The sequence below is a fragment of the Cnephaeus nilssonii genome (assembly GCF_951640355.1).
Source record: "Cnephaeus nilssonii genome assembly, chromosome: 13".
Lineage (NCBI taxonomy): Eukaryota > Metazoa > Chordata > Mammalia > Chiroptera > Vespertilionidae > Cnephaeus > Cnephaeus nilssonii.
Window position 1 is genome coordinate 29477742 of NC_137084.1, and position 17039 is coordinate 29494780.

General features: G+C 47.3%; 1 protein-coding gene across 1 annotated transcript in view; it reads right to left on the bottom strand.

The window, feature by feature from the left end:
* Window positions 1-938: 938 nt before the first annotated feature.
* The window catches only part of ZDHHC13 (zDHHC palmitoyltransferase 13), a 52179-nt gene continuing 36078 nt past the window's right edge, over window positions 939-17039 (bottom strand). The window contains exons 14-17 of the mRNA XM_079787416.1: window positions 15905-15988; window positions 8681-8838; window positions 5714-5811; window positions 939-3418 (exon numbers count right to left, since the gene is read on the bottom strand). Of these exons, the coding sequence (XP_079643542.1) occupies window positions 3280-3418; window positions 5714-5811; window positions 8681-8838; window positions 15905-15988 (479 nt within the window). The 3' untranslated portion in view covers window positions 939-3279. The remainder of the gene's footprint in view (window positions 3419-5713; window positions 5812-8680; window positions 8839-15904; window positions 15989-17039) is intronic.

Sequence of the window (17039 nt, forward strand, 5' to 3'; positions counted from 1 at the left end):
AAAGAAATGAAGTTAGGGCAAAATAATCTAACACTCGCATTCCTCAGGCCCCAAATAACATGATCAGATTTCTTAGCTTTAAAAAAAAAATTAAAACAAAACCTTTCTATCCACCTCCAAGCTATGGCCTTCTCCCCACCTTTCAGAGTCCACTTAGTTCGTAGCATCTCAGCATCTCCCCACCCCACCCCACCCCACCTTCTAATCATAAATTCTCTGGTCTTTCTTTAGTTGTTTTTCTCAACTCTCCTTCGCTCCTGACCACTGACTGTTTCCTCTTTGAAATTAATTCTTCTCCTTGAATTCCATGATGCTGTACTCTCTTGATTACCCTCTTACCCAACCTCCTCCCAGTCCTTTCTTCCTCCTCCAGTTCTCCAAATCCATATTCCTCCATAAGGTCCCATTCCTGCCCTTCTCTCTCACACATTTTGTTTGTTTGCATTGTTACCTTTGGTCTCCCTTTCAAATGGATGTTCTCATTTCAGGAGGGCAGCTCTCTTTTTCATTCTCATCCCATTTCTCTGCTTCTCCCTTGTGACAATCTCATCATCTGTGCAGATGATGCTGGCCTCTTTCTGACTGCCTTCTAAACTTTTCCTCTGGATAACCTGCAAGTATCTCAAACAGCAGGCACCAACCACCAAACTCATCCCCTAGTCTCTCCACCTGTTTTCCTTACCTCTTAGAGTACCACTGCCAGCCTCTCATTCACTGGGTTCAACACCTCAAAGTCACCTGTGATTCCTTCCCTTCTCCCCCCACATTCACTCAGTAATCTGAGCCTGCCGGATTGCTTCTGTGCCTTCATTACTTCTAGCCTGGACCATTATTAAAAGTTTATCTCTAACATACTTTATCGGTTTGGGTCCAGTCAGAAAAACAGAAACCACACCAGTTTTTTGTTTTTTAAGAAAAAGAAAATAATAGAGGGAATTGGCTAAACAGCAGCTAATATTTTTGAAAATATAAGGAGGAACACACTGACTTAACACAGAGATAACTGCAGGAAGCAGCTACCACCTCTGGGTGGAGAGACAGAAAACAGGTGGAGGAATCCTTGTTTGGATGCCTCGAGGAGAAGTCTCCCAAGGACTAGGAGTCAGACCTCTGAGGAGAGAGCCCTGCCTGGTTATTGCTGGTGCTTCTAAGGGGTATAACGGACGGCTTTGGGGAGGAAAGCTAGACACTGATTTTCAGCTGTCACTGTCAGGGTGAAGGGCCATTGTTCGAACAACACTGAGAGGAACAGCGGCAAGTACAATGGAATAACTACTTTCTTCCCCTCTTTCTTTCAGTTCACTGTCAGAACTTAATAGAAAGTCAGCTGGCAAGGAGATAGTTTTCAGAATTCTGGCCCCAGAACAGGCAACACAGAGGATAGAAGGGTGAATCTGGTGCATTTCCCTACCACTAGCTCGCTCGCGCGCACGTTCGTTCCCTCTCTCTCTCTCTCTCTCTCTCTCTCTCTCTCTCTCTCCAGTCTATTTCCCAAATATTTCTTAATAGCCAGCATTTATTGATCATTTACTATGTACCTGTTACAATTCCAACCACTTTACATGTATTAACACATTTAATCCTCTTAATCACATTTGGAGGTATCTACTATTGTATCCACATAATACAAATGAAGATACCGAGGCACGAGGATATTAAGTCATTTGCCCAGAGTAAAAGTAGTTTGTAACTAGTAGACCCAGGAGTCAAACCCAAGGTGTCTAACTATAACTGATTCTCATACCTTGCTTTTTTTTTTTTAACTTTCACACTGTTTACCTGAGGGAAAAGCCACAATAGAATGGTGGAAAGTAAGATTCCTTAAGTAAATATAGTTCTCAAACTACAGCATGTGCACTTAAGAACCACCAAGGAACTTTGAGAAAATTTGGATTCCAGAATTCACTTCTCAGACACTAATTTGGAAGGTCTGAGATGAGGAATTTAAACTCTGAACACGTGATCCTGGATGCCACACCCCGACCCATGCCCCAGCCTGTGATTCTAATATAAACTGTCTATGGACCACAAGTTGAGAAGACTTACCTGGCAGTGGTTGATAAGAGAAAAAGAGAAGATATAACTTGAAAAAATCCTTCCACAGGTTCCCATTGCTCTTGGGGTAAAAGGTAAGTTGAGAATCAGTCTTCAACTCTTGATCACATCATGTCCTGCTTAAAAACCCTTCAATTCATTCAACAAGCTTATTCCACAGATTAACTCAAATATTTAATGAACACATATGTGTCAGGCAGTATTCTAAGTGACTGGGACTCTAGAGTGGCCATCCCACTTAGTATCTATGTAACCTTGGAAAAGATACAACTTCTTTAGATTTTGATTTCCTTACCTGCAAAGGCTCTGTGGGAGAAAGAACGAATCTGGTTAGAGTACAAAGCATGGTCCAGAGTGAGTACAGTAAACAAAATAATGTTCTGTTGTTTATTCAGAGCCTCACAGGTTACATGAGGATTTTAGCTTTTACCCTAAGAGCAATGGGAACCTATGGAAGGGCTTTCAGCAGGAAAGTGACATGCCCAAGGGTATGTATGTAGCATACAATACCAAGAATTAAAGTCAGTATTTCCTCCAGGACAAGGGAAATTGGCGATTATAATCACACCAGTCTAATATTTTCAGGTTACTAAGTGAAAATAATAATTCATCTTTAAGACTTCTTATATTCAATTTTCTAAGTAAGATGGAAAACTAAATTAAATCTTGCTTATTGGTGTTAACAGTGATCTCAACTCATGACTAGACTCATGAATCAGTTTGTTTTATACGTATCTTTCCTCAATTTAAGATTTGAGAAATGTTAAGTGTCAGAAACTACAGAAGAACTACAAAAAATTTTTTTATTAAGTGTGAAAGCAAAACAGTATATCTATTTAAATATTTTTACATATTTATAGATAAAACAAAGACAAATAATTTATCAAAAATTACAAGTTTAAAGAACAGACTATTTTGAAACAGCCAATAAAATATATGAAAATAACACATTTTATCCATAATTAAGTGAATATTATCCCCCCTAAAAGTAACTTGCATTTGTAAAAAATATAAAAGTTTTTTTTTAGATGTCAGCCAAGACTGCTCTTGCTAAATCTAAAAAAGTATAATGCCTTTATCGATAACTTCTGTTTTCACCAAATGGCTTTAAAAACCACCTGTGTTTCCTCTGGGCTTAGGTGAACTCTAAATCTTCACTTTTACACCACAGGGCGTGAACATAAACACAAACACATCAGAGTGAGAGCTTTGGGTTGCTGTGCTTCATACTGAGCGAAGAACTTTCTCCTTGGCTGGGTGAAAGACCATGGTGTATTGTGATGTCCAATCTACTGCATAGGGCTTCAGCAAGCCAAAGCAGCCACACTGGAAGAAATCTGCGAGGTTCTGTGTGAACCCAAGGCTGACAAGAAAGGAAGAGAACATGTCTTACTACATTTCCTGTGCAGCTCTTGACAAACATTCATTCACACCATAAACATTCACTGAGATTGTACAATATATAATGTCCTTTGGAGATCCTACAGGAATCCAGAGGTGAATCAGTTACTGGACTTATGGGACCTTAAAACAGAAGCCTAGTTCCAGTTCTGGAACTGAATCCCTAATATCGAGAGTCCCTGGCTTCTGCCCAGCAACTAAATAACTTCACTTTGGGTCTCCCACTCACTGGAATGGTCACTGCCATCAATAAGTTTCTTTCTTTCCATTCCCACTGTCCTAATTCTCTTTGATTATCTCAAAGGCCAGAAAAAATACAATCAACAAGATGGTTTTTTTCTAAACCTATATAGCTCTCTAAATGATGCCCATCTCAATTCCTTCCAATTCATTTTACATACTGGAGATGGTCTAGTCCTCCAAAACTCTGATGTACTAATAGTCATAGCCCTTCACCTCCCAAGCAAAACCCTTAAAGATACCCCTCTACTCAAACCCAGTTCTTCATCTTTGTATTGCAGGCCCTACACAATGAAGTCCCCAGGTTCCTCAGGTGTCAGCTCCCAAGCTCTCTTTATAAACCACCCACTGCAGCTACTCTAGCTCTGTTTTTCCCATGATCATAACTTCATGGGACATTCTTCTACCCTGGAACCCGCACACCTCCACCTTTCCACAGGTAACCCCTCACCCTCTGAAGTCCTACCTTCAGGGCCTGGGTCAAGGCCCACTTCCCCTTTGGACCCATCCTGTCTCCAAGTTTTTAGCATCACTTTTCCTCCATTAGTTCCTGAATACTACTATCTGATCTAGTTGTGAGGAATGTGGGATTTATGCACATGCCCTACCTTTCAAGCCTAACCCAACACCCTACACACATCAAAACACCTCTGTGCATGAGGATGACTGTGCCGCTGCTGCGGTTCAGTGACAGTGGTCAGGAAAGTCCCATCGCTATGCAGAAAGCAGCTTCCTAGGCAGAGAGCTGCCTATGTGGAATGGATGGGGTGGAGAGACATGCTGGGAATTTAATAGGCTGAGTTAGTGAGTAAAAGTCACCTACAGAAGGCAATCCTTTGGTCTGGGCAGGATTTGAAAGCTAGATTCAAAGTGGCTTAAAGGCCTTACTGTTAGTTCCTCCAGCTCATGTTGCCATTACTCAGCAATTCTGAAAAAGACCCAGCTCTCACCTCTGTGAGACGCTTTTCCAGGGTGGGCATGCCCTTCCTTCCATCTCCATCATGCTCACCCCACAACTTTCAAGGCTCAGCTGAAAATTCCACCTCTACCACAGAGGCTTCCATACTTAGTAAATATTTATTCCTCTGGTTAAACCACTGAGAAAGGGACTTTATTATTATCACTGCCAGTCTGAAACAATCATCACCAGCTTAGCACTGCTCTCCGCTCTTCATCACTTTAGCCACCTCTTCCCAATAAAGTCATTTTCTTTCCTCTTTAAATACATATCAGAGTCACATCCCAGGCTCTGATTTCCTTGTCTAACAGCCTAACAGTTTCATCTTGTACCACAAATGTGCTTTAAAATAGACTGCTCATGAGATAGGCAGTGAGTGCTCAAATCCCTGGAGGACTCTGGGTCACCTCCACAGCATTCCCAGCCTCCAAGACCCCTATACATGTGACAGGGAGATAAGCTTCAAAGCCTGATCCTTCATATCTTAAGATGACGACCTTCCTATACAAACATTCTCATTTTCAACTGAGGACAAGTTTTATACAACCAACATTCTACGAAGAACATACCCCAACCTCAAAAGCTGGCTTCTCCCAGACACAGGTGGGCACCTTAAACATAGGGCTGAAATAATTCCTGATAGAAAGCCAAGTTGAAAATCTTGGCAAAGCTCACAATCTAACGCTTTGTACAGACAGCCTTATGGCTGGCTTTCTCAGCCACATGCTTAATTATCTCACATTGACTTCATGCCAGCAATATGCAACCTTGTGACCATGTGGCTTGACTGCAGAGATTCCCCATCTTGGCAAAACTTCACAGTCACTTATTATTTGTGCTGAGTCCAATAGACTAAATCCCAAATTCTTACCACCTTGGGGCTCACGACCTTACCACTCATCTCCTGTCACTGAGGCTTCCAAGAAAAAGAGGGTCAACTCTATTGATAGCAAGTCAGAGGACAGCAGCATGGCCAAGGGTGGTGACACTGGATTGGGCAACCAATGGCTAGGCTAGCATCTTCCTTAGGATTCAGTAGAAAGAACAGATCTCACTTACTTGTATGGTGTCCTCCTGAGGGACAATGGCTGCTTCATATGCCTGCTCTGCTTCAGCAGGCTGTTTCTCTCATGGGAGGTCAGGCCCAGAAAAGCAATCTGAAAAAGGTTGGGTGGTACATGAAAAATACCACATCAGGGCTCCATCACTCTTAGCAGTGCATCATGGGAAACTGAAAAATATGCAGTACTCCCCTCCCCCCAAAACAATATCACCTACTAGCAGCCTGTTTGCACAAAGATTCGTGCAATAGACCTTCATTCACCTGGCTGCCTGCACCAGTTTTCTGCCAGCACCAGGGACCCAGGCCTTGGCTGTGGCCACCGCCTTCTGCCTTCTTTCAGGGTCGGGGCTTGGCCCCGGGCGGCGGCCTTGGGCTCGGCTGCACCCAGCGTCCCTGCTAAGGATCGTAGGAGCCGACACCCAGTGGTTGCCTGCGATCCGTGCAGGCTCCCCGCTGGTGCCCAAGGCCGCACCCCATTGTCCCTGTGACGGTTTCCTGGTGGGCGTGGCTGGTGGGTGTAGTGAAGGTACGGTCAATTTGCATATTACTCTATTATTAGATAGGATACTTCTAACCAAGGATCAAGGTGAAGGCAAAAATTCAGCAGCTCTAAGTAGACTCTCCTATGTAAATCTAGTGGCTGGGCTTTTTAAAATTATTATTATTATTATTATTATTATTATTATTATTATTGTCTTATTTTGTTAACCTTCAGGAAAGCACAGTGCATTGACTTAATAAGATCATGAAATAATTACTTTAGTAATTACTTCAAGCCAGGTCTTATGGCCATGTTTAGATTCTCAATAAATTCAGCATGCAACTTTTAGATAAATAATATAAGGTCCATATCAGTGCAATTATTTCAACTTGTATATTCTTCTTAGTATCTCTTTGAAAATAGCCAAATGAAAAAGTTAATAATCTTAAGTAAAGAATATTTAAATCCATATATTTGGGGAGAGGTAAGAATTAAAGTAACTTGAAAACTCCCATGTCATTAAAAACACTACTATTGCCCAGCCGGTGTTGCTCAGTGGTTGAGCATCGACCTAGGAACCAGGAGCTCACTGTTTGATTCCCAGTCGGGGCACATGCCCAGGTTGTGGGCTCAATACCCCCTGGGGGGTGTGCAGGAGGCAGCCTATCAATGATTCTCTCTCATAATTGGTGTTTCTATCTTTCTTCTTTCCTCTCTGAAATCAATAAAAATATATATATTTTAAAATACTACTATTTACTGAGTTATCTCATTAATTTCCCAAAACAACCCAAACATCAAGTTCCTGATCTTTAAAACAGATTACCATCTTCATTAGATTGTTTAAGGGTTTGAGATAATATATTTAAAATACCTAGTGCAGAGGCTTACAGGGGTGAAGCAACTGGTCCAAGGTCCCACAGCTTAGAAAGTGGCAGAACTGGGACTGACACCTTGGTTAGTGTGAGAACAGAGCCCATGGTCCTAGCCAGCAGTCAATAGTCTCAGTGTGACTGACCACAGTCAAAACCATAACTCACCAGAGCCCTCAGGAAATGAAAGGCTTCGAATAACTGAGTTGTTTTGTTTATTAAGAAAACTTTGCTCTGAATTCCTATACTTGAAACTACCTAAAGCATTGAGTCCATTTTCTTACCTTAGAAAATATATGCAAAATATATTAACCTTTTCTTTAAATTTAAGATTATGGTCTCACATACTTGTACTTGTTCTAAGAGTCCAGAAAAGGAAGATGAGAATGAGCATTGATACCTCAAATCTTGGATTCTACATCTAACTCTCTTTCTAGCCCTATGGCCACAAGCAAGGCATTCAACATCTTTAGGTTTAGTTTGCTCATCCATATAATGGAGAAGATACTACTTTGACACAGTCTGCATCTCAATTGTTTGTGAGGAAACAGATGAGAAGGTGCCTTGGAATATATAAAGCAAGTATAAACATTAGGTATTATAAATGACAGTAATTAGTGTTAATAATCGCTGATGCTGATAACCATTCTTAGCGCCGAAGTCTATAGATATTGGAGTGATAGGAATTTAAGATGAATGTTCAGAAACTTTAGTTCAGTCAGTATTATTAGCTTAATTCCCTTCCTTAGCAATTTTCCCTTTTAAATTTTTCTTTATTATTATTGTAGAATTGATTACTTCCCCATAAAAGTGGAAAGTATTTTGGTATCGTTGAATAATGCTCTAATTATCTCAAGTCTTGCAGTAAATGGCGCAGACTGATCGTGGCTGTCCATTCCATACGGGCAGCCATAACAACAACGAGAACCAGGTTTTGCTCAAGGGAAAGGCAGGCACCAGCGAAGGGATAGAAAGGCCACAGAAAGCTGAAGATGACTACTGCCCTGGAGCCTGAATTTTCTAATGGCCACGACCTTCTCTGGACGTGCAATTACCATGTCCACTGGTTAGTGGTGTGTATTTCATTTCTCCCCCACTTCTACCCACTTAAGCATTGCATAATAATGACAACAAACAGGGCTGGAAAAGTGAGGGAGAATAATCGCCTCACATTTGCATGCTTTACGGTTTATACCATGCTTTCACACACCATGTATTTTAATTGCATGATGGAAAAAGCCCTTAAATGGGACTGTCAGAAGACCTAAGTTTCCCGTTCTGATTTTCCTACTCATTGGATGACCTTGAACAATTCAATTCACCTCTGTACCTCTGTAAAATAAAAGGTTAGATTAGATAATTCCTAGGGCCAACACTAACAATTTATCATTCTAACATTTAAATCCAGCTGTGAGAGTAGACAGGCATTATTATCCCCATTTCACAGACAAGGAAACTGAAATTCAGGAGTCAAATAACATGCCTACACCCACAGAGAAAGTGACAGTCACTAGAAACGAAGTCTTCTGATTTGAAATTTAAGTCTTTCTACCCTAATACAGGTTATTGGAAATATTACCCAAAGGCATTAGAAGAAGAGAAATAAATACCTGAAAGAGTTGATTTACTAATACAAATGTTGACCATGAGTAATGGAAAGTTGCCAGCAGGAAGATATATAAAACCCAAGGGGAACAAGCCACAATCTGATTGAGGTAGGTCCATAGTCCATCTTCTCTGAATGTTGTGGCACAATGACTTGACCAATCTGTGAATTCACAAAAAGGAACCCATTATTTAAAAAGACAATAAATCAGTGATCATTATGCAGGAAGATTAAAATCACTGAAGTTTTTTTTAGGGAAAAAAAAGAAAGGAAGACATGATGGCCCAGATCAGAACCTGACTTCAAGATTTTATCTTCCAAATGCCAGCTCTCCTAACACAGATGAAAAACGGCACCTCACTGTTAATTGCGGCTATGATAACAATGCATTGGTAGTCAGCAGAGAAGAAATAAAAACAAAAAAGGTCCACGAAGCCATCATTAAGATCAGCATATTCAGCACAAAATGCACTGGCCAGATAAGTTAATTGTTCAAGAACTCAAGAATGATTATATTTAATAAATATTTGTCCTAGAGAATTCTCTATCTTATCCATGTTATAGCAAGATATGGGCCATCACAGAACTAAATATAAACTCTTATTAAGCGTTCAGATCAACAGGCCATTGCTGTGGGCACAAGAAATCCTGTAAGCACCTAGACACCACTGGAATACACGCTAAGGGCATGCAGTTTCCGAGCGTACTTCTGCATTGGCACCGTAATTGATCCTGCGGAGGGAGAAAGGCCAGGTGAGGAAATTCACGAGAAAGATACCCCAGGAAAAGTACAGAGAGAGAGCAAGATTCATATGATCACAGCTCAGTTTCTCCCCAGGAGAATTTATTCATATGCCAATTAAAAGAGAGGACTTCACTATGGTCTTCAGAAAACTAACCCCTAACCCATATAGCTAAGACAGCAGTGAGGTGAATGTAGGTAGGGAGCAGGAGAAACAAGGGAACAAACCTTCAAGGTTATACACTGAGTGGCCAGATTATTATGATCTCTGAACGCATAATAATATGGCCACTCAGAGTGTGTGTGTGTGTGTGTGTGTGTGTGTGTGTGTGTGTGTGTATTAGAGGCCCGGTGCATGAATTCGTGCATGGGTGGGGTCCGGCCAGCCTGGCCAGGGGGAGGGGACATGGGTGGTTGGCCGGCCTGCTGCTGGTCGAACTCCTGGTCAAGGGGACAATTTGCATATTAGCCTTTTATTATATAGGACTAGAGGCCCGGTGCACGAAATTCGTGCACTGGGGAGGGTGTCCCTCAGCCCAGCTTGCACCCTCTCTAATATGGGACCCCTCGGGGGATGTCCAACTGCAGGTTTAGGCCCGATCCCTGTGGAATCGGGCCTAAACCTGCAGTTGGACATCCCTCTCACACGGATCGCCCCAGGCACCCCCAGGGAGCGGCCACGCCCCCATGCCACGCCCCCTGGGGTGCCTATCGCCCCAGGCACCCCCGGGGAGCGGTGGCACGGGCGCGGCCACGCCCCCCCGGGGTGCCGATCTCCCCAGGCAACCCCGGGGAGCAATGGCAGGGGCGTGGCCACGCCCCCCGGGGTGCCGATCGCCCCAGGCACCCCTGGGGAGCGGCCACGCCCCTATGCCACGCCCCCCCGGGGGTGCCCATCGCCCCAGGCACCCCTGGGGAGCGGCCACGCCCCCATGCCACGCCCCCCAGGGTGCCGATTGCCCCAGGCACCCCCGGGGAGCGGCAGCATGGGCGCGGCCACGCCCTCCGGGGTGCCGATCACCCCAGGCAACCCCGGGGAGCGGGCACGGGCGCGGCCACGCCCCCCCCAGGGTGCCGATGGCCCCAGGCACCCCTGGGGAGCAGCGGCACGGGCGCGGCCACGCCCCCCCCGGGGTGCCGATTGCCCAGGCACCCCCGGGGAGCGGCAGCATGGGCGCGGCTACGCCCCCCGGGGTGCCGATCACCCCAGGCACCCCGAGGGAGCGGGCACGGGCACGGCCACACCCCCCCCCCGGGTGCCGATCGCCCCAGGCACCCCCGGGCAGCAGCGGCACGGGCGCGGCCACGCCCCCCGGGGTGCCGATCGCCCCAGGCACCCCTGGGGAGCAGCGGCACGGGCGCGAACACGCCCCCCACGGGGTGCCGATCGCCCCAGGCACCCCCGGGGAGCGGCAGCAGGGGCGCGGCCACGCCCCCCGGGGTGCCGATCACCCCAGGCACCCCGAGGGAGCGGGCACGGGCACGGCCACACCCCCCCCCCGGGTGCCGATCGCCCCAGGCACCCCCGGGCAGCAGCGGCACGGGCGCGGCCACGCCCCCCGGGGTGCCGATCGCCCCAGGCACCCCTGGGGAGCAGCGGCACGGGCGCAAACACGCCCCCCACGGGGTGCCGATCGCCCCAGGCACCCCCGGGGAGCGGCAGCAGGGGCGCGGCCACGCCCCCCGGGGTGACGATCACCCCAGGCACCCCCAGGGAGCGGGCATGGGCGCGGCCACGCCCCCCCAGGGTGCCGATCGCCCCAGGCACCCCGGGGAGCGGCCACGCCCCCATGCCACGGCCCCCCCCGGGGTGCCGATCGCCCCAGGCACCCCCGGGGAGCGGCCACGCCCCCATACCACGCCCCCCCGGGGTGCCCATCGCCCCAGGCACCCCCGGGGAGCGGCCACGCCCCATGCCACGCCCCCCCGGGGTGCCCATCACCCCAGGCACCCCCGGGGAGCAGGCACGGGCGCGGCCACGCCCCCCCCGGGGTGCCGATCGCCCCAGGCACCCCCGGGGAGTGGCAGCAGGGGCGTGGCCACGCCCCCCAGGGTGCCGATCACCCCAGGCACCCCCGGGTAGCAGGCACGGGCGTGGTCACGCCCCCCCGGGGTGCCGATCACCCCAGGCACCCCCGGGGAGCAGCTGCACGGGCGTGGCCACGCCCCACCGGGTGCCTATCACCCCAGGCACCCCCGGGGAGCGGCAGCACGGGCGCGGCCACGCCCCCCCGGGGTGCCGATCACCCCAGGCACCCCCGGGGAGCGGCAGCACGGGCGCGGCCACGCCCCCCATGGTGCCGATCACCCCAGGCACCCCCGGGGAGCAGGCACGGGCGTGGTCACGCCCCCCCGGGGTGCCGATCACCCCAGGCACCCCCGGGGAGCAGCTGCACGGGCGTGGCCACGCCCCACCGGGTGCCTATCACCCCAGGCACCCCCGGGGAGCGGCAGCACGGGCGCGGCCACGCCCCCCCGGGGTGCCGATCACCCCAGGCACCCCCGGGGAGCGGCAGCACGGGCGCGGCCACGCCCCCCGGGGTGCCGATCACCCCAGGCACCCCCGGGGAGCGGCCACGCCCCCATGCCATGGCCCCCCCGGGGTGCCGATCGCCCCAGGCACCCCCGGGGAGCGGCCACTCCCCCATACCACGCCCCCCCGGGGTGCCCATCGCCCCAGGCACCCCCGGGGAGCGGCCACGCCCCCATGCCACGCCCCCCGGGGTGCCGATCACCCCAGGCACCCCCGGGGAGCAGCTACACGGGCGTGACCACGCCCCCCCGGATGCCTATCACCCCAGGCACCCCCCGGGAGCGGGCACGGGCGCGGCCATGCCCCCCCGGGGTGCCCATCGCCCCAGGCACCCCCGGGGAGCAGCTGCACGGGCGTGGTCACGCCCCCCCGGGGTGCCGATCACCCCAGGCACCCCTGGGGAGCAGCTGCACGGGCGTGGCCACGCCCCCCCGGGTGCCTATCGCCCCAGGCACCCCCGGGGAGCGGCAGCACGGGCGCGGCCACGCCCCCCCGGGGTGCCGATCGCCCCAGGCACCCCCGGGGAGCGGCAGCACGGGCGCGGCCACGCCCCCCCGGGGTGCCAATCACCCCAGGCACCCCCGGGGAGCGGGCACGGGCGCGGCCACGCCCCCCCGGGGTGCCGATCGCCCCAGGCACCCCCGGGGAGCAGATGCACGGGCGTGGTCACGCCCCCCGGGGTGCCGATCACCCCAGGCACCCCCGGGGAGCAGCTGCACGGGCGTGGCCACGCCCCCCCGGGTGCCTATCGCCCCAGGCACCCCCCAGGAGCGGCAGCACGGGCGCGGCCACGCCCCCCGGGGTGCCGATCACCCCAGGCACCCCCGGGGAGCAGCGGCTCGGGCGCGGCCACTGGGCACCGCCATCTTGATTTTATCAACGGTCGACAGGCCACCCGGAGTCCCGCCCTCAGCCTCCGCTGGCCCAATCATGGGCATAGCGGAGGTGCGGTCAATTTGCATGTTTCTCTATTATAAGGTAAGATATACAATGAGTGGCCAGATTATTATGCGTTCAGAGATCATAGTAATCTGACCACTCAGTGTATAAAGCCAATGGCTTTTTTACAGGTACCATGACTGTTAATAAAGGGCAAACTATTTTTGAAATGAGAATTCTGTAGATTTATATATACCCTGAGGTTTCCTAAATGCTTCTGACAATTTGATCAGCAATTTAGACAGTTTCCCAAAGCAATACTTAAGAGCTCCTGGGACAGGAAGGATATATGAGTCCATGACTTCACTATCAACCAACTCTCCATTTTTGTCCCAAATATATATATATATTTTGTATCACTTAAGTTCCAGCTATCTTTCATGGATATATGCCAGAAGCATTCTAACAGCAATCATCACAGAGCAACAATCAAGGTAACAAGGCAAATTACACTCTTCAGAGCTTCTCATTGGGACAGCTCAGAAAGAAGCATCCCCTGCACCTGGTATGACATAAGAGAATGTAACTTCCACCAGCAGGCAGCAAAGACAGCTGAGTAGGAAGAGTATTGACTTTCTTTCAGCTTATGGATTTCCACTGCTCTCCTCTGGGAATTATTTCGATAACACAGCATGACCTCAAACTGAAGTTTCCATAGAACTGATTTCAGATTTAATACCAAAGATATGCTGTAAGTGGCCAAGTACATTATCTTATATGCAATATAATACTTTAATATGTACTAATACATTCACTGGCTAATGATAGGGAACTCCTATTGTGGTTCCAAGCCAATTGTTTTCATCTTTAGATAGCTCGGATAGTTAGAATGTTCTTTCTAGCAATAATCTAAGATCTTTCTCCCTGTAACTTGTACAATGCTGACATATTGAGTTACTTACTGTCCACCCTGAAAACAGACCTCACAAGACGCAATGGATGGTGCCTGTACAGAGCCAGAGGTAGCTGCAACTGGATCACACGAAAGAGGATGCACAGCAGCAGGAGTGTTAATGGTAAACAAAAAAGGTGGGAGGACAGGGAGGACGCATTAGAAAAATGGAGCACTTTTTTTTAAAGTTCATTTTTCCTGTATGTGAAATAATGATAAAAGATACAATGTCCTCATTCATTGTAAAAAAGAAACAAACTGTCAAAATATAAATGAGATAAAAGTAACCAAATATGTTCAGCTAGTTGTAAGTGAATGTGAAGGTGAGACTGTTCCTAAGAAACAAAACATTATATACAAATTCGTTCAGAGCCAGAGGATACAGACAAAGAAGAGGGAAGAACTAATGCATGTCATAAGAAAACAACCTGGAAAGAATGAATGTAATGGAAAATCACTTCTATCCTTATCAATACAGTCTTATGCTGGACAGACACACCAAACAAAGGGGACTATTTTTAGTGACGAGAGAGAAGGGGGGAGAGACAAGAGTGGTGTAAAATCTGGCTCCTTTTCCCTAGGATCAAGTCCAAGGCACAAGTTGATCCATGGGCCAGCTTTAAAACGTTTTCCAGGAACATGCTTTAATATCAGGCCTTCAAAGGGCAGCCCTTTCAACAGAAAGAAGCACTGAAAAGGTCTTTTATTTTCTACACCACAGGACATAATCTAAGAAGTTTCAAATTCCAATGCGCAGGATTACTGATGGCCTTTGGCAAGAACTGAGATCAGGGATCACAACCTTCTGACTATTAGATCCATTTGAGATGGTGACAGTTACATTGAGCCACAAAAGCATTCCCTAGTGATGTCAGGTGGGAAAAGGGCTGGCAAGGTAATTGAAGTCCTCTCCATGCCTACAGCCAGGCAAAAAACAAACCATTTCATGTAGATATTAGCAACCTCTAAAAATGAAACCCCAGACCAAACAAAACTTGTAATACTGAATGTTTCTGGGGAGGAGAGCTGGGAGGCTGAGGAACAGTGTAGAAGAAACTATCTTTCAAAAACTAAAAATTTAAACTAAAGAAAACCAGAGGGCAGGGGGGACTCAGAGAGGGGTGGAGCATGGGATGATAAAGGAAAAAGAAAAAAAGGTAGGAAAAAACTTTCCTAATATCTTCCTGAATCATTCCAGATTTTAACTCAAGCAACAAATTAGTATTTTATTGGCAAAATACAAGACTTGAGCATAAAGATAATAGGAGGGGGGATGGAAATAGAAGCTTTAGAGCCAAACTCTCCCAAAGTTTTCACAATAAGTAAATAACAGAGTGAAAATAAACTACAACAATAAACAATAAACAAATAATAAACAAAGTCAAAATAAACTACAAGCACTATAGGATTTTCCAGTAAGGTAACCTATTCCAAGGTTTGAAAAGCAGAGTCACGCATTCTTAGGAGATACCAAAATCCCTGCTACAATTTAAATGCTATTCTTAGTTGATCACCTTGCAACAGCTGGCTGTCACTCGCTATATGAAATGCCCAGAGATGGCTTTTACACTGCTACTAAAAAGTCATTTTCCTTGCTCAGGAATGCAAAATAAGTGATTTAATATTTTCTTCCAAGTTATTATTTCCAATCTTTCAATGATTGATACAGTTATAAGTTGTGACCTGAGATATATCAAGGAAATGAGCTTTGAGTTTTGTTTCAATGTGACAACCTTCTAAATCTCCCAAGCTCTCTACCTCCAATCTCCCCCTGCCTCCTTTTATTTACTTACCACTCCACTTGCTTTTGTACCTGAGCAGCTGATTTTTCCTCCTTTCACTGGGTGATAAATCTGCACTTGCCTTAAATTTATATTTTTGACCACTTTTCTAATTTATCAAGGTCATTTTAGAGTAAAATCTTTTCAAAGGTATTGACAACTAACCTCTTGTAGCATTTCCTGCAGCTTCCCAATGCCAAGAATCTTACCGGCATCCATTTAGTTTTTATTAGGGTTTAGTTTATAGTCACCTAGCCCAAATGTGATATAGAAGAGTTCACAAGGAAAAGTGTATGTATATGTGGGTTCGTGAGCTTGCTGTAAGAAAAATTTATACTTACACATGAAAGATTCATATATAATCCAGTTACACACAACGGAAAGGAAAAATAAGAAGAATATGTAATAGCGATGGTTGCCAAAACCTACGTAAAAAAGAAAAGCAACATATTTAATACTTTCTTACAATTATGTTCCAGATCAACAGCCTATTAACCACTTTCTGTCCAAAGTAAAGAAATAAGCTGTTGCTTTGCTTTTAAGTACCATTAAACCAAAACCAAACACTCTAATATGTCATGGTCAATTGTCCATGTTAACTGAACTAATATTTATTCAATACTTAAAAGAGGTGTGTTTTTTGTTTTTAATACAACAAAGTTTACTAAACATATACAGCTCTAGGATGGCTTATACTGTGCTGGAGGGAGAAACAGGCAGGAATTGGGGAAAATCATACCCTGTTTCTTCCTTCCTTCCTTCCTTCCATGTGATAAGCTTATGCAGGTATACCTTCTGGACATCAAGGATTGACTTGATCAGGGAACAGAGAAAATGAATTTGAGGAGCAGCACTAAATAGATATGTTGCAGGAGACTGGACATAGCAAAAGAGGGGCAACCTGCAGCCAGGGAAAGGCTTACTAGTATAGAAGCAAAGAGGGGGTGAGGCTGCCAGGCAACCAAGCTACACTCTTCTATGTGCTGCCCTCTGATGTTGGAGATGGGAGCATTTGTTATGCTAATGCCACAGAAGTTCCTCAGGTACCATCGCATTCCCATCTGCTCCACAGGCAGCAAAGCCCAGAAGGAGCAACACCCATTGGAATGAGACCTAGGTTTATGAATGACTAGTTGCATGACTATAGGTACAACATTCCACCTCCCTAATCCAGTGTTCTTACTTGTAATATGGGGATAATCTCTCTTTTGGGAAAGGGGGTAGGGATACTCTCTTGTACTTTACAGGCCCGAGGCAATCAAAGAGGATGATGCATGTGAAAACACCATGTTAAATGTAATGTGATAAAAAATATATGGACTCATTACTATTGTTTTTCCACTGCCATTCAAAGCTGCCTGTTATAGTGCCAATCATCTCATCTTTAAGGTGGGATGGGGTCCATGAAGTTTGGGACCCCAGAAATTATCTCTTACCTGTTCTCTAGGAAAAGTAAAGAGCATCAAAATGCACCAA